This window comes from Notothenia rossii (assembly GCF_949606895.1).
Source record: "Notothenia rossii genome assembly, chromosome: 8".
Taxonomy (NCBI): Eukaryota; Metazoa; Chordata; class Actinopteri; order Perciformes; family Nototheniidae; genus Notothenia; species Notothenia rossii.
Window position 1 is genome coordinate 10,014,886 of NC_136906.1, and position 18,387 is coordinate 10,033,272.

General features: G+C 40.7%; 1 protein-coding gene across 2 annotated transcripts in view; it reads left to right on the forward strand.

Moving 5' to 3' along the window:
- Positions 1-18,387, forward strand: part of mgat5b (alpha-1,6-mannosylglycoprotein 6-beta-N-acetylglucosaminyltransferase B) — a 115,609-nt gene that overhangs the window by 33,875 nt on the left and 63,347 nt on the right. For both annotated transcript variants that reach the window (XM_079643325.1, XM_079643326.1), the window contains exon 3: positions 12,997-13,141. In XM_079643325.1, coding sequence (XP_079499451.1) covers positions 12,997-13,141 — 145 coding nt within the window. The remainder of the gene's footprint in view (positions 1-12,996; positions 13,142-18,387) is intronic.

Genomic DNA, 18,387 nt, shown 5'->3' on the forward strand with positions numbered 1-18,387 from the left:
CAATTTCAAGGCTCTCACCCATGTATGAAATAGTATATGCAGAGCTGCTCCCAGAGAGATAAAGAGAGGGGGGGGGGGGTAGAGCTGTCTGATTAATTAACCACTCACAGGCTGCAGTCAAGGAAAGGCATTCGGCCTCCAGCTCATTAAACACTGCCGCCGCTAACCAGGGAGAGTCAAGCTATGTACATTCTCACCGTGTGTGTGTGTGTGTGTGTGTGTGTGTGTGTGTGTGTGTGTGTGTGTGTGTGTGTGTGTGTGTGTGTGTGTGTGTGTGTGTGTGTGTGTGTGTGTGTGTGTGTGTGTGTGTGTGTGTGTGTGTGTGTGTGTGTGTGTGTGTGTGTGTGTGTGTGTGTGTGTGTGTGTGTGTGTGTGTGTGTGTGTGTGTGTGTGTGTGTGTGTGTGTGTGTGTGTGTGTGTATATATTAGGAGCATGGGGAGTTGGCGTAACGAAAGAGCTGAGATGAATGGTTCAGTGGAGCTGGGACTTCATAATTCCCAATGTACACACCCATGAAGCCTCTGCTGTATAGAGCTATGCATGCAGACATACTATATACGTGCTCTAAGGCTGCATTATCTCAGAAAAATAACTAATTATAAATAATATTTTTACTGGAATTGCAAATGCCATACAGTAGGATTCATGATATTGGATGGAATGACCTTTTAATGCATTTGTATCCTCATTATCATTGAACATATAATAAATTAATCATTGTGTGATTCGTAAAGTCTTCAGGGTACGATTTGTAGCCCGGCATATCTGCAGCTTCACAATTATGTATTCAGACTGATATTTAAATATACATTTCCTTCATCAAATTTCCCACCTACTGCCAAGTTGATATTGCACGAGGCAAAATTGGGAGTTTATTCAATTAGGATTAATTGTGCAGCCCACACCTGCAGCAACATGTGCAGGGCATCTTAAAAGCAGAGCAGGAACACACACATTGTTTTGAATATCAAAGGGTGAACAAAATGGCCAGGCTACGCTTTGAGAACCTCTGCTTGTTGCTCGTCTTGTAAATGGCAAATGTAGCTGCAAGACAAAAAAGGTGTGAAGGAAAATGTCTAATTATTTTCTTGCCACCTTAAAGTCTCTCTCTCTTCTCTCTGCCTTGTTATACACCTTTATTTTTAAACTTCTCTCAGGCTCAGTCTCTTTGACCTGTTTTGGTTTCTTTTTTTTGCAAAATCTCTTACCTAAGATGCACAAAGAATCTGCTTTATCACAATCAAAAACAAGATAGTTTCACACTCCAGAGCTAGAGACCCCAAATAGTTGCATTTGGATACCCTGTAATATATACAGTATATATCCCGTTTTTAAAATGCATGTATTTCTTTCTTTTGAAGGTACGGGAAGCTAATGATGTGGAGAGAAAGTAAGAGAGGGGACAGAGGGAATGGATTTCTTCAAGAGTGGGTAGCATGAAAGTCTGAAGCGTTTGATCCTGTATCTTAAAGGCTCCAGAGGTCTACTGTAGCTTTCTAATAAGCTCTTTGAAGACCACCTTCACAGTGTCGCCTTTCAGAAGAGGGGCTTATTGCAGCTTTGCCACAAAGAGAGAAATAGCCCTATAGGGCATTTTCAGGCGTTCCCAGGTCACAACAACACTAAGAGCTCCGATGTAAGTTCATTCTTTATTCTTATACCTGCAAGCTCCATTACGTGAGCTTTCTTTAGCTGGAAGAATATGTTTTGCTGCAGGCAGACAGAGTGTTGCGTCTCTCAGCAAAGCAGATGTTTTCTTCTATCTTCAGCCAGCCCCCTGTATCCCCTTTCCACTGAGGAAGTGGTTTGTCTGTTGGTCAGCAGGATTACAGAAACACTTTGGGTTTTTGGTTCTGAACTCGACATTCTTTTTTTCTGATACGTCATTCTTTCAAAAAATCTTTTGATAAACTATTATATGTACATTTTTGCATATTTTCGCCATTATTTGTTTTCTGATATTTTCACCATACTTTTCTATTTTGTTAGTTGATTGACTTGTACTAACCATTTTGTATTTATTTTCATTAATTAATTTCATATAAAGATTTTCCAAAAACTACATGATGTTGTTTTTTTGCAAATTTTCGACATTCTCTTTTTAAATGTTGTGTGTGTTTGTGTGTGTATATGTTATTGTTTGTGTGTAGGTGTGTGTGTGGTGTGTGTGTGTGGTAGTGCGTGTGGGAGTTTGTGTGTATGTGTCTGTGTGTAGTTGCGTGTGTCTATGTGTAGGGGTGTATGTGTGATCTGGAAAATCTGATTCTCATCCATATAGGGAAATGTAGTGAGGAAATCATTTCAACCATTGCACAAAAAAAAATCGGTGGCAAGAACATCCAGCCATCTTCTCCCGCTTATCCGTGGTCGGGTCGCGGGGGTAGCAGTTGCAGCAAAGAGCCCCAAACTTTCTTTACCCTGGCCACATCAACCAGCTCTGACTGGGGGATCCCAAGGCGCTCCCAGGCCAGAGAAGAGATATAATCCCTCCACCTGGTCCTAGGTCTACCCCTTGGTCTCTTCCCAGCTGGACGTGCCTGGAACACCTCCCTAGGGAGGCGCCCAGGTGGCATCCTAACTAGGTGCCCGAACCACCTCAACTGACTCCTTTCGACGCGAAGGAGGAGCGGTTCAACTCAGAGTCCCTCCCGGATGACTGAACTTCTCACCTTATCCCTAAGGGAGACGCCAGCCACCCTGCGGAGAAAACCCATCTCGGCCGCTTGTATCCTCGATCTCGTTCTTTCGGTCATGACCCATCCTTCATGACCATAGGTGAGGGTAGGAACGAAAATGGCGCGGTAGACAGAGAGCTTTGCCTTCTGGCTCAGCTCTCTTTTCGTCATAACGGTGCGGTAAAGCTAAAGCAGTACCGCTCCCGCTGCTCCGATTCTCCGACCCATCTCACGCTCCATTGTTCCCTCACTCGAGAACAAGACCCCGAGATACTTGAACTCCTTCACTTGGGGTAAGGACTCATTCCCTACTTGGATTGGACAGTCCATCGGTTTCCTGCTGAGAACAGGTGGCAAGAACAGAAGTAGCTTATTCGTGCACATGCTCAGAGCACATCAGGTTAATGTTACGGATTGGTTAGTGACGATGGCGATTCAGTGCTGCAGGGATCCCATAGTTTTTGTAACACCCCTTCAATTAGGATACAAATCATGCTCGAACCACATCAACAAAAAGAAAACAGTTCTTCTTTGTGTTCCCACACAACAAACCAGCACAAACAAAGTAAATCAGAAGTAAAGTTACTTTTTCTTAGGTGCAGTAGTGCAACTCTGCAGGATTAAATGTAAAGAGAAACACGTCTTTTCCACAAACTTTTGATCCATCAGCGAGTCACGTAGCAGAGCATCAGGTGTGGAAGCAGCGCCGCGTTCAGGATCCTCTTCACTGAGATCCTTTCAAAGACCCTGACAGAAGTTTTTTTTGGATTTCACGGCTCAGCAGTCCCCTATATGTGATGCATGAAAATGAATCTTTCCTGACATCGCTCTTGTCGGGTGTGGCGTTTGCAGGTCTGTCGAACCTCTGTACTTTGTTAGAATGAAAAATGGGATAAAGAATCTGCTTGGAATGGAAGCGCCTTGCCGCAGCGTGTGTCGATAATAGGAATGAAACAAACTGACCTTTTGCTACTGATGCAACTTTACCGCTAGTTAAGACGAACCGCCAATGCATGAGACTGCCTGGCTTTGTGTTTGACAAAAAGGGGGTTGAATTAAAGATGAGTGCTCATTGTGAACTCTTTCACAAGCCGCTGTCACTCGGTGGAAAGAGCAGTGATTTTCTCTTGGAGTGTGAGGCAGTTACAACAACAGGGGCTGTAGTGATTGTTGTTTTTCGCCAAGAAAGGCGGATTGTTTACGGCTTTGTAACATTCAGCTTCTTTTATTTCGAGCCACATTTGACAGGTATTTAGGCTGAAACTGATCTACAACATTGTACTTTGTTTGTTGCTCGTGTTTGACATTTATAGAGGCATTTTAGAAATGATTGTAATATATGATGTTTGGTGTCACATCTGCTGCTTGCTAATTAGTCTTTTGTCAAATAACAGTTGGAGTTGATTTCATTGTGTTGGTGTAGACCCCGGTTGATTCAATTATCTCCTGGGGAAGCAGCCAGATGTAATACAGTTTTTATACTTTCTGTAAATTAGCCGCTGCAACGTTATTACCTTTTATCTTTCTGTGGCCATGATGTGTGTTCATGCATGTGGGGATGCAGACACTACAGGCAGACTCATTTTCACAGTAATGAATATACAGGCAACGGCAAATCATTCACAATGTTCTAACACCTAGTGCCCTGTTGTTGTATAACATTAGCTTCGATGTGCACTAGGTTTGCACAGTTAATTAAAATGTTATTGAAATCGTAATATGGACTTGTGAGAAAAGTGCAAAATGTGAAAAAGATCTGTCTCAATCATGGATTGTGGTGTTGAGCATTCTTTAAAGAGATCAAATAAGATGAGCTTTTATTCATCCTCAAATGGAAATTCAGTTTTTCCACTCTGTTATTGTTTACACACACACACACACACACACACACACACACACACGCACACGCACGCACACACACACACACACACACACACACATTACATTTCAGACCTAACCTACAGATTATGTCTGAAAACACATACAGTTGCAAGACAAAGTATGTGAACCCTTTGGAACTTCCTGGATTTCTGCATAAATTGGTCATAAAATGTGTTCTGATCTTCATCTAAGTCACAACAAGAGACAAACACAGTCTGCTTAAGCTAAAACCACACAAACAATTATATGTTTATGTTTTTATTGAACACACCATGTAAACATTCACAGTGCAGGGTGGAAAAAGTATGTGAACCCTTGGATTTAATAACTGGTTGACCCTCCTTTGGCAGCAATAACCTCAATCAAACGTTTCCTATAGTTGCATATCAGACCTGCACAACGGTCAGGAGGAATTTTGGACCATTCCTCTTTACAAAAGTGTTTCAGTTCAGCGATATTCTTAAGATGTCTGGTGTGAATCGCTCTCTTGAGGTCATGCCACAGCATCTCAATTGGGTTGAGGTCAGGACTCTGACTGGGCCGCTCCAGAAGGCCTATTTTCTTCTGTTGAAGCCATTCTGTTGTTGATTTACTTCTGTGCTTTGGGTCGTTGTCCTGTTGCATCACCCATCTTCTGTTGAGCTTCAATTGGTGAACAGATGGCCTTAAGTTCTCCAGCAAAATGTCTTGATAAACTTGAGAATTCATTTTTCCGTCGATGATGGCAATCTGTCCAGGCCCTGAGGCAGCAAAGCAGCCCCAAACCAGGATGCTCCCTCCACCATACTTCACAGTTGGGATGAGGTTTTGATGTTTGTGAGCTGTGCCTTTTTTTCCTCCGAACATAGCGTTGTGTGTTCCTTCCAAACAACTCAACTTTGGTTTCATCTGTCCACAGAATATTTTGCCAGTCGTGCTGTGGAACATCCAGGTGCTCTTTTGCAAACTTCAAACGTGCAGCAATGTTTTTTTCTGGACAGCAGCGGCTTCCTCCATTTTATGACCAACTTATGCAGAAATCCAGGTAATTCCAAAGGGTTCACATAGCGAGTTGCCAGAGCTAAGAGGTTGCCAGGTTGGCCGGTGCCTTGCTCAAGGACACTTCGGCAGTACCCAGGAGGTGAGCTGGCTCCTCTCCAGCTACCAGTCTGTATTTGTTGGTCCGATCAGGGCTTGAATCAGCAACGCGTCAGTTCCCTAGCCAGAAGAAAAGGGTCATTTTTTCAAAGATTTTTTTTTTTTTTTAAGCTTGTACTGCCGGGATAATGACCATGACTTTAACCATGATCATTTCTATATATATTTTGTAATGATAATGCGAATAACGTTTAAAAAAATGAAGTGAATCATATTACAATTGCAATATCAGTCAAACTATTAGTACTTTTTTAAAACTTGGTGTTACTGCTTTATTTTATAGCTATCTTACTCATTTGTATTACAGTGTTGTTAATATAGTTCGCTATCTGTGTACTTTAAAAAAAAATGTGTTTAAAAAAATGTTGTATGCACCATGACATCAAGTCAAATTCCTCGTACGTGTCAACCTACCCGGCAATAAACCCGTTTTTGATTCTGATTCTGCGCACACGTTATGCTGGTTGATTTCAGCCTGTTTTAGAGCATATGTGCCAATGAGCTGCAAACTGGGTCAGGAAGTTCACTTTCAGCCTCGGTTAAGGTAGCATTTCATATTCTTGTTGCTTATTCTGCATTCATGCATGAATTGCTGAAAACAGGAAATATGTTTATGCAAATCATCATCATATTTTTATGGTTCTGCCAAATCTGAGCAGTGAGAGCATTAAAGAGAATACAAATTTAACTCCCGTCCTGGAAAATGGTTGTGACACTTCTGTGTGTTTCTGGGTGAAATGAGGAGGAGGCTGTCTTATTTTAATATTAGCAAACCCTGAGCTCTGTGTCTGAGTCAGCCTTTCATCACTTTTGCCAGGTGGGCTGGTTTCTAAGTTAAATTCTAAAGCTGTGGAAAATCAATAAACATAAGGCTGCAGTTTAAAGGTGGGGTAGGTAAGTTTGAGAAACCGAATCGAGATACACTTTTTGCTATATTCCATGGAATGCTCTTAACATCCCGATAGCAATGAATATCTGAAGTGCTTTGACAAGAAATCCATTAAAAAATGTCATCTGTGGAAGCCGTAGTACTGTAAAAAGCACGACCAATCATCTGAGCCGGCTCGGCTAAAATAACTGGATGGCCTACCTGCCTGTCAGCCTTCCATCTGTGCACACACTTATCTCGTGCCCTCATTGGTCATGTGCGCGTTCGTGTGTGTTGGAGGAGGGGCTCTGTAAGGAAGTGGCAGATTTTTTCCAGTTGAATATTTTCAAATTCTAGCGCTCTTGAGCTGGTAATTAAAAGCAGCACCATGCTTTTAACTAAACCTGTAAGTCTAGTGTGCATACTGTGGAAAAGGTGAGATGCTAAGGAAGAGACAGATTAAGGTTTCATTAAAGCTGCAGAGAATTCTCCACAGGTGCAATAAGGCTGGAGGATACAGCGAGTGACAGAGGTGTTCTACTCTAATCTGGATCTGACAGCTCCTGACATGCAAACAAGGAGCGGGGAACTCTATCTCAATCAGCCTTCTCTGTAATGAATATGGGAATTAGGAGGGAGAGGACATGTGTGACTGTGAGTGCAAAGCAGAGAGAATATACATTTATCCTGGTGGGATGGAGGAGTCTGACCCCCGATGACCCTCGCTGTAAAACTAGCCAGCTACTGTAGCACGCATTTTAGAGATGACAGGATTTATTTATTTGGCTCTCAATCAATAAATCCACAGGGAGGAGAAACATATGAATAAATGTATAGACACTGTCCATCTTTATGAGCTCATCGTAAAATAAAATGTTATTTGAGATGTTGTATAGTTTTACTGGATAGTGTATAATATTGCCTCGGATACAAAATCATTCAAATATAGAAAACAAAAAGGCGGCTCGACCTGATTTAGAATTTTACTAGCTTTTGTTGTTGATACTATCAAAGTTGGTCCTTTCACTTATTTGCAAAGAAGGTGATACTTGTCGCGGGAACTAAATTGCTTTTTCTTGCCACTACTCATTTGTACATCTGGCAGTTTTGCATCCATGTGCTTAGGTGTATATGTTGTGTGTCGCTGCCAGGCAAATGCAAAGTTATTCATAGTGAGTAGGTGTTTTTCTGAACAAATTAAATAATGTTATCCACCTTCCACTTAAGTTATAAGACACACTTTGTGCATATAACACACACCATCTGAATATGTGAGTTGCCGGTAGAGTAATCCCAGTGTTGTGAAAGTCTCCTTCTGAGATAATGATTAACAATCATCAAACTGCACGAGAGCCATGGTGGAGAGATGCACTGCCATTCTTTAATTATTGTGATTTTGTGTGTGGCTGCTCTCTTTAAATCAATCGAGTGTTGCTATTGAAACATCAAAATCATAGCCTCCATGTGAAGGACTTACCGAATGTGATGAAAGAAATTAAGTCTGTTGTTGTTTAAAAGTCTGTGAATACATTTTTAAGAGTTCAAATCCCCCAGAAGCTAGATGGACGGACGGATAACAAGCACCCTGACCTGTCACTGTTGGACTCTTGTATGCAAGCAGATGTTCTCTAGGGAACCTTTGAAGCTTAACAAACTACTCATCTGTCAGTCATGTAAAACGCTTTAGCTGCAGTGGCTCAGTAAAACAGCGTGATCAGCAGACAGAACAGGTTAGAATTCATGGGGATAACAAGACAAAAAGGCTCACATTATCACAAAGATTGAACCTTCACTACCTGACCAAATTCCCTCCTTTTGGCAAAAACTAAAACTGGTGTAACTTTTTGAAACCATGGTTAAAACAAAACGTTTTTTCTGTGAAGATCTTTTTGTCTCTGGTAGTGAGAGTGTGTAGCGTTCGGATTTGAGTTAGAACTACCTTTACATGCTAAGTACTCAGTCAGCCATCTCCCACTCATTTCTTCCAGTTGGCTAAAGTTACTCATGCTTTTGCTTTCCAGCTATTTGGACCTGAACCTGAGCCTGATCTGTTCCTGTTTTCCCTTGTTACCTGTTTCTGGACTTTGGCCAGTTCTTGACCTGCTTACCAAAGTGCTCTCAGAATGTTCTCACCTGCTAGAATTGGCTTCTAGGTTTAAACTCTTGTAATCCTATATACCTTCTCTGTGTCGATACACACAATGAACAAAAATATAAACGCAACACTTTTTTTTTTGCTCCCATTTTTCATGAGATGAACTCAAAGATCTAAAACATTTTCTATATACACAAAATAACAATTTCTCTCAAATATTGTTCACAAATCTGAAAAACTGTGATAGTGAGCACTTCTCCTTTGCCGAGATAATCCATCCCACCTCACAGGTGTGGCATATCAAGATGCTGATTAGACAGCATGATTATTGCACAGGTGTGCCTTAGGCTGGCCACAATAAAAGGCCACTCTGAACATGCATTTTTGCTTTATTGGGGGGGGTCTAGGGGGGTCCGAAAACCAGTCAGTATCTGGTGTGAGGGTTAGGATTAGGGTTAGGGTTAGGGTTAGGGTAATGTTGTGAATCGAGTGGCCTGTGTTCATCGTCCATAACATACGCCTCCCCACACCATAACCCCACCACCACCACCATGGGCCACTCGATTCACAACATTACCCTAGCCCTAACCCTAATCCTAACCCTCACACCAGATACTGACTGGTTTTCGGACCCCCCTAGACCCCCCCAATAAAGCAAAACTGCACGTTTCAGAGTGGGCTTTTATTGTGGCCAGCCTAAGGCACACCTGTGCAATAATCATGCTGTCTAATCAGCATCTTGATATGCCACACCTGTGAGGTGGGATGGATTATCTCGGCAAAGGAGAAGTGCTCACTATCACAGATTTTTTCAGATTTATGAACAATATTTGAGAGAAATGGTTATTTTGTGTATAAAGAAAATGTTTTAGATCTTTGAGTTCATCTCATGAAAAATGGGAGCAAAAAAAAAAGTGTTGCGTTTATATTTTTGTTCAGTGTAATAATTATAGATTTATTTTGTTAGCGCTTTTACAGGTGCTCAAAGAGGCTTTACAGATATAGTGAAAAGAAAAGAAAGGAACAACAAATAAATATATAGTTACAGTTAAAGTCAAATAATACAATCTAAACTAAACACTATCTATCTATAAACATCTATTACATCTAAACTCTTCTTTTCAGTTTGGACTTTCCGCTTTTGGATCCTGACATTGACTCTAAATGTAGGAGCAGGTGTGATGGTGTGGGGATCAGATTATAGGGAATATCAGGGTCTGAAAAAACAAATAAAAGGGGTAAAAGGCTGTGGCCATGACATAGCAAAACAACCTAAAAGTAGTAAAGGAAAATGGCTGATGTGAGGTTGAAGCACTGCATTGGGATAAGTGTTAAATAAGAGGTATAATTGTGAATGAGGGTCATTATATCTCGCTTACAGCTGTTTTCATAATTAATTTACACATTTGTTTCTGGTCAGCGATCTTCTGTTATTATTTTAGCAGCCTGTTAAAGTGTGTTTCTGTGTTACAATGCATGTATCCAGTGAGTCTCTTAAAGGCTTTGTGTATTGTCCAGTGTTTCACAGTACCCACAGCAGGCCACAATACAAATGGCTATCTAATTGGAATTTGTTCAAAGTATTGATTGGGCTGTGGCACTTCCGAAATTGAGTCGTTAACGGAGATTAGCTGCTGCTAAATCGACCCTTTATTAACCAGCCGATGAGGAATGACACAGAGGAGGCTGTACGTTAGCACATAGATACCATCAGGTCCCGCTGCAACACTGTCTGCCATCCGCACTGTGCATCGGGGAAACCACATTAGCCAATGTTTCCCAAGAGGCAGCACAAAGCCAGAGCGAAAAGCTGTCTGATGAACAGTTGATTGCAAACATATATAAGGCTCGGTTGTATAAACAGACTGTGTAGGAAGGGAGCTGGGTCTCCGTAATGGGGATTTACGAGTGCAATGTTTGCAAGAAGCATTACTGAGAAGAAGGTATTCCAACACTTTAACCCAGAGGCTTTAGATTTAGTGCAGCATGAACACCGGAGCAAATATAAGATCCTCTGAGTTTAGCAAAAGTCAGTGTCCACAGAAATAGATGTAGAGAATAATGGGAAAATAACAGTTTGGGTGCTAAAACTTTGGTCATACTGTTACATGCAACAGGTGTCAGAAAAGTTATAGGCAGCAATGATCAGTTTGTCTGTACATGGACATATTCCAGCTTTAAACAGCGACGCTGGTAATCGAAAAAGTTTTCACCTTATGAGTCTGTGTGTGTGAGTCTTTCAAGTCAGACTAATTTACATCTCTCCGGTCATCATATCCAGTGAAAATAATTGTTGATATTGTTCGGAAATGATCTGAAATAGCCCAACATTGCTTTAAGGGGCCCATTATGCAAATGTTCTGGTTTCATAGTGGTAATTGGTGCCTCTACTGTGACAGGTTTACCTGCTTTAATGTTCAAAAATGTCTTTATTTGTCTCATACTGCACTTCTTTTCACCCTATGTCTGAAACCAGAGACCAAGTCTGCTCTGATTGGTTAGCCGGCTCTATCGTGGTTGGTCAACCGCTTAGAGATGTCCCACCCCTTAGCCTATTAGGTACATTGTGTTGAAGCGCTAGCCAATAGAAGCCCGAGTGTAACATAGTGATGTCTATCCCTGACTATGTTAGGGAACTAAACAAAGGAGTCCAATGGAGGCGTTTCAGGCGTGTTGGACTGAGATAAAAATCAAAGTTGAGTTGGAAGAGGGGCGTGGCGTGAGCATATAGGACATCTTTGAACCCTTGCTTGATGCCACTGGCCTGATTTGGCATTGCAGGTATGAAGTTTAAACATAAATGCTTAATTTGAAAGATGATTGTGTCGTAGTGGGGAAGCAACCATTCCCCCACTTTAAACCCCAGGCCCAATTTAACACAGTATCCTTAACACGGTTTCTAGTAATACCCTGCAGTGCTTTACTCCTTCCTAAATCTCATCTCTTTTCCTATCCTGTGTCATTCTTTTTTTAAATGCATTGTTTTATGGCTGCTCTAAAGCCTTGAATCTGAATTGGAATAATTTAGTATCTCTGTCTTTGGATTGGAAAAAAGTTGCTTAAGTGCTGAATTATTCAAAGCCAGACGTCTTAAGGCCGCTTTAAATGAAGATATTCTAGAAATGACTTTACCAGGGCTAACCAATAGAAGAGAATATGTAGGCTTACAGGAAATAAAGGGAAGAGATTTAGGACTTTGGATGCTGCATGTTTCTGATGCCGAGCATTTCTCTTGCTTTGTTCAGACCTCCACAACACACATACACCTACACGTATGAATTTATACAGTATCTACACACATGCGCACAGACCTATAGTAGTGGGTGGTTCTTATTTTATTTACTGGTGATGTAATACAATTTATTTTCAGAGAAAGGTGACTCTTGCTTGGGAAGTGATAAATGAACCGTGACAGGAGAAGTGAGTCTGCACACATTGCAGTTTCTAAAGCCTAATGCAATTGATGAAGGAACACAGAGGGGTGAGGCTGTATTTTCTACTCACAGTCTCCAAGAACAACCTCAGGCTGTTACGGGTTTTTAGTATGTTTCTCTCAAACCACAAATAATTCCCTCCCAAGTCCCAAATGTGGCATTATTCGTCATGATTGTTGGATTTATTTGAATCAAAAACAACTTTTTGCTGATGAGAATATTGTGTTCGTAGGCGCACATGGAACCACATGTTATTTTTGAGCTGTTTCAATAATTACGTTTGGATTGAGCGCGGAGCTTAATGGCATCAAAGAAACAACACGGGGTCGGGACCTCGCCTCGTGAGCGATGCAGTCTGGAGACCTGCTTTGACCTCATTATCTGTAGCTGCAGGCTCATTAATTGACTACAGTAGGTGTTCGCTAAACGCCATCGTCCTGTTTTACCGCCTGTCAGGTCGTTAATAATTTGAGTCGAGAAGGAAGACAAAACCAATACTGTCAGACTAATTTGCCCGTTCCTCTGTTTTGCTGGAAAGCTGGCTCCTGGCGAGCTGCTGTTTTACTAACGAAGGACAAAAACAAAATAGAAACTAGACCGAAGCTTTAGAGTAAACCTTGAAATGAAAAGTAAAATAAATGAATTTTAAAATATTACCATGAGGGGTCTGTGCTACATTGGTGATTTAAAATCCTGACACGCTTAAAAAAACACAATCTATTTGAAATAAAGCCATTTGTTTGGTTCCTGTGACCTTGTCTTCTACATTATGTAACACCAAATATTGTTGTATAAAATGTTATCTGTATATTTTCCAATGTATCTTACTTTCTCCTTATCCTTACCTTGTCCGATCGTTATTTCTTCCATATTTGTTTCACACTGTCTGTCTTTGTGTTTTTCAGTGCTCGGTGGGCAAGAGTCTCGCGGTGTGCTGAGGAAGATCAGTGACATGTTGGAGGTCATTATGAAGAGGATGGATGCTCTGTCTAAAGTGGGCAACTTCACAGACGCCCACCGGCTGGATGAGCTCAGCTCGGCCTTGGACAGGTATAGCGTCTCCCTTTCTAAAGCCTCTTTTGTTTCCTGTTGTGTTTTTGTTTCCCGCTGCCATATGCAGGTAGAGTTGACGGTTACCTGAACGTTTCTGAGGAGTGCTGCACAAACATAAGGAAATTGCAGTAGACTGCTCTCCAGCTTTTATTTATATCACGATCAATAATTCATCTCACCGTTGCCTAAAGAGAACTTTTCAAAAATGGGAAATAGAGTAATGGAGTGAGGATGGAGTGCTTTGTTGATGAATTATCTGTAATGTCAGATTGCACCCCAGGCCCTACTCAAGGTGGTCACTGTGTACAATTCCTACAAAATTGTTAAAGGTGATGCCTTAAAATTCATCCTTAAACAACTGATCATAAAGAAATGTGAACACAATGTGTATTTTGTAGCTATTCAGGAGTTTTGAAATGATATAATCTTTATCATCACTACAAAGAGCATAATAGAGCCTCTTTAAAAAAAAAATGCAATGGATAAATGTATGTTTTAAGAATGGTTGTATGTCACATCAAAGAAATTGCCAGCCACCCTGTCTCCTATAACATTTCATTTTCAATGTTATGATTCAAATGCACTTCCCTTTCAGGATGTGGTCAAGGCAGTGTTGTCAGTAGTGATGGAAATATGCTTTTAAGTCTGTCAAGGTTAAACTTGAGGTGGTCTGCAGAACGTCCTGTTCAGTTTTCCAGCTGTTTGCCAGAGCAGAATTTCATAAGCAAGGTAAAGGTAAGATAAAAACATGACGGCTGAGGAGGACTCGGGAGAGACAGTGTAAGGAAAGGAAGAAGGCCAAGTATTGAGCCCTGGGGCATCCCACTGGATCAGGTCCATGTTAAGAAAACGCCTCACGCTGCGGAAACTGTGTGTTGGAGAGATGATATGTGTTAGAACCCCATCCCTGCTCCCAGGGTAGCTGGAAAAAATGAAAGAGACGTGTGAAGCGTATATATATATATATATAGGAAAATAACAAGGTAGAGCAGGGTTCTTACTGGACAAGTTGAAGCCGCCTACTTTGAGTTGTGTGTATGTGTGTGTGCTCTGCCGTCGCCATAGAAACAAACCTTTCCATATGCCTGCACCTGCTCAGGGTTTGAGGAATGGAAGCTCCTGTTTTCTGCCTTTGCTGTTCATTCCCTCTGGACATCACCTCCCTCCCACCCACAGTGAGGGAAATATCTGTTTTTGAAAGCCACGTCAATAGAGCTTTCACTGAGTAATGTGTAATTAGTACCTCTGGTAATACATGTAAAAACTAAGGCTGTCAATAGATGAAAATATTTAATTGCGATTATTGCATGCCTGTCCAAAGTTATCTTGTGAATAATCCCAAATTAATTGGAACAATTTTTGTATCTTTTCTTAAAGTAATTGAAAGGAGTTTTGATACTCTCATCAACATGGGAGTGGACGAATATGCTTACTTTCTAAAAATCCATAAAAGAAAAATTCAAGTTAATTGGCCTGCAAGCTGTAGCCACCAATGTAGCTATTGCTGTTGAGAGTTTGTTGATTGTGGATTTGTCTTTGCATCTCTGTTGCAAATTACCCAGCCTGGTGTGCCTTTGGATCCGGAGATAACTCCATTGTCATCGACAGTAAATGCATATAAAACGTACAATGTTACTTCTTCATTGCTTTCTGATTTACGGCGTGGGTCGTAATCATAGGGTGTCACAAGGTTCGACTGTCAGAAAAATATGTGGCATTAAAAGGAATTTTCTATATTGGTAATTTGACAGCCCTAATACAAAAAGGGTATTGTAGTAATATTATAAATGTACAATATGTCTTGCTACTGTGCCACTGCGTCTGACAGCAAATGATGGACAATGACAGAAAATGTGTGACGCCTCACCTGACCTGCAGTTTTAAAGGCCTTGTGGGAGTTATTTATTGTCCACGAGCCAAAATACTGCATACATTTTCTTTTTAAATGCAGAACACAGAATATTTTTATTTTTCTCAACAAGAAGCTTTGTGGATAAACCCTCTCTCATATAGTTTTAACAATCATTTAATTGGCCTCTCAGGGACTAAACTAGAAAATGTTACAGTCACAAAGGTCAAATGGTTTTAAAACTTGCTCGGTAAAAGAAAAAAGTATCTCATTCTGATACATCTTGGCTTTATATTTTATCTCACTCAGGTGATTAACAAACTCTGCATCACTCAAGGTCAGGGGTTGACCCTGGAGATTAGTGTGAGATCTTAAGCCAGGAACAACTCTGCACAACTGGTGTATCGTTAAAAAAAGTAATTAGGTTGTCCTCCTGCTCCTCAACAGCTGATAGGGTCAGAGTCCCTGCAGTGAAAATATGGGGGGTTCAGAGTGAGACCACAAATGTCTGTCTACACAAGTGAAAGCTTTTGTGTTCCTGCATACTAATCTGTGTGTGTGTGTGTGTGTGTGTGTGTGTGTGTGTGTGTGTGTGTGTGTGTGTGTGTGTGTGTGTGTGTGTGTGTGTGTGTGTGTGTGTGTGTGTGTGTGTGTGTGTGTGTGTGTGTGTGTGTGTGTGTGTGTGTGTGTGTGTGTGTGTGTGTGTGTGTGTGTGTGTGTGTGTGTGTGTGTGTGTGTGTGTGTGTGTGTGTGTGTGTGTGTGTGTGTGTGTGTGTGTGTGTATAATGTGTGTCAGTGTGTCTGTATAATTGGCAATTCATTTGAGCTGACCTGCTTGTGTAAAGTATAAAAGAGAAGGTTTGTCTACCACTTACCACCTGGGAACCATATGGAAAAATGAAATTGGGGGATTATAAATAAGCTATGCATATAAGCACAGTGAGATTGCTTTTTTCCTGACACACACACACACACACACACACACACACACACACACACACACACACACACACACACACACACACACACACACACACACACACGCAGAAAAACATGCAGCCCCGATGTAAGCGGTGTTTTAGTGCTCGATCTGGCTCCAAACCATTGTTCCTTTGGACTTTCACAGTAGAAAGCTTTCTACCTTAGACAGTAGAACACTTTATTTGTTCCAAAGGGTGCAATTTGTGGAGCGGCGTTGGTTCCATTAGTTTGTGTTAGTTTTACGAGATTCCATGTTCAGAGACCTTTAATGAGAAATGTAAATCCCAGAAATACTACTAGATAACAAGAAAGCTCATTCAAATAATTCATTTATGTGTTTTTTTTTTTCCATGTAGAACAAGGCAATGATGCAGTACTTCAATATACAGTATGCCTTTTGGTGTATTATCGTCATCGTTAAAGCCATGTGCAAAAGTTTGACGTTAAAATTCTCTTTTTTCTTCAGCTGCAGCAAGTCAGATGTTAAGCAGAAGGTCTGAATGTCTGTTAAGTCGTGTAAGACCAAGTTTAATGAGATCCACCAGTAACCCGGACATAAAGTATTTTTCTTGTCCAGAATTCTCTCTGCAGTATTGAACCATTTACTAAATAATTGATCAAGCAATGTTAATTGAAAACTTCGAGCACTCCTAAGCAACATGGCGCAGGATGATTTAAATGATAATTAAAATGATTGTTAGTGTGTATTGTTAGTGGCTAGAGCTTCAAAGATTAGTACATAAATGTATTTTAAGATGAGAAGTAAAGTCACATTTTAACTGATATTAAAAGCAAAAAACGACTGTTTATTCAAATGTGAACCTTTTTCTTAAACTCTACTGTTACAGTAAACTTAATAATGGAATATATTTCACTATTTGCTGACACTTTATAGACCAAACAACTCATAAGTGACAAAATAATCTGTAGATGAATTGGTAATGAAAATAGGGCGTTTGGCTTTTAGCAATAGCTTCATTAAGAGTTCTCTGTACATGCAGTAGATATCTGACAAGGGGATCTGACTTTTAAACACCTTTTTTTGGACACGTATAGGAGTTTTATTTCATTTCTCAGAGATGTTTCTTAAGAAGGTTCAATAATTAATTGACTGAATTCATTAACCATTCATGTAGATAGTTGCTGTGCATTCCTAGTAGGGATGCCAGAAACTGACCATGATCAAATTCGAAAATCGGACAGCCCCCCCCCCCCTCCCCCCAGCAATAGCAAAAAATAAACCACCATCATGTAGCCTTTATTAATAATAGTAGCATTGCAATAAATTCAATAAATAGCCTTCTTCAGGTGTGCATGCATCGCACATCTTCAAATAAAGGCAATGGCAGGCACTTTAGAAAAGAACAAAACATAAACCACCATCATGTAGCCTGTATTAATAATAGTGACGAGGAACTCTTCTTTGAACGTGCCGCTTTGTTCATCTTTAGTTGTGTTTTTCTCACTGTTCTGTATATCACCAATAAATCAATCGCACGTGTGACGGAGAGGGGGGTGGGCGGGGTCGGTGTGTAGCAGGCTGCAGCCGGCTGCAGCAGGCAGCAGCAGTCTGCACTCTGTGCTGCCTGCACTCTGTGCAGACTGCGCTGCTGGCTTCCTCCAAGTTTACAGTAAAACAAACTGGTGGTGTGACCAATGGCCATTTACAAATATTAATACTATTACTATTATTAGCATTAGTCTATATTTTGGTTGAAACTAAGCCAGGAAAAAAAAGTATAACATAAATAATAATAAAAAAATATATTAAAAAAATCGAATTTTAAAAATAATTTTCGATTATGGAGACTGTAACGAATATTCGAAAAATTGAATAATCGCTGGCATCCCTAATTCCTAGCAGCAAATATAAGCTTTGGAGATAACATTTGCTGACACGTCTCATCTCCTCCTCTCTTCTTCTCTGGTGTTTGGACCTTGAGCAGATCTTGAAGTACAGTATATGGTGTTGAAATATATTTTGATAACCTTTAGCTGGGGTAACCTGAGTTCCTGGGCTGAACACATTTTGAGATAATATGCTGGTGCCCTGTTTTCATTAGACGTCTTCTCTTTATAATCTTTTTTTCCCCCGTATCTCCTTCTCCGTTGTAAATATTCCTGATTGTTTATCCAACAGCTTTCAGGCCTCAGAGGTCAAGTGCAGTGAAACGCATTTTGCAAACCACCTAATTATCTTTTGTTTTCATTTCCCTCAGGAGACCTGCTTTAATATGCCGCGTAACTTTCCTTATCTTAACAAATAAATGATCTGTCAGTGTTTTTAAAAGCGTCTTTTCGATTTCACGCCTCAACTTCAGGGGAATTAGCATATCTTCCACTTCTTCATGCTCACTCTGAAGTGTGCAAAAACAACAAATACAGCTGGATTGAAAGAAAAATAATGATAGTG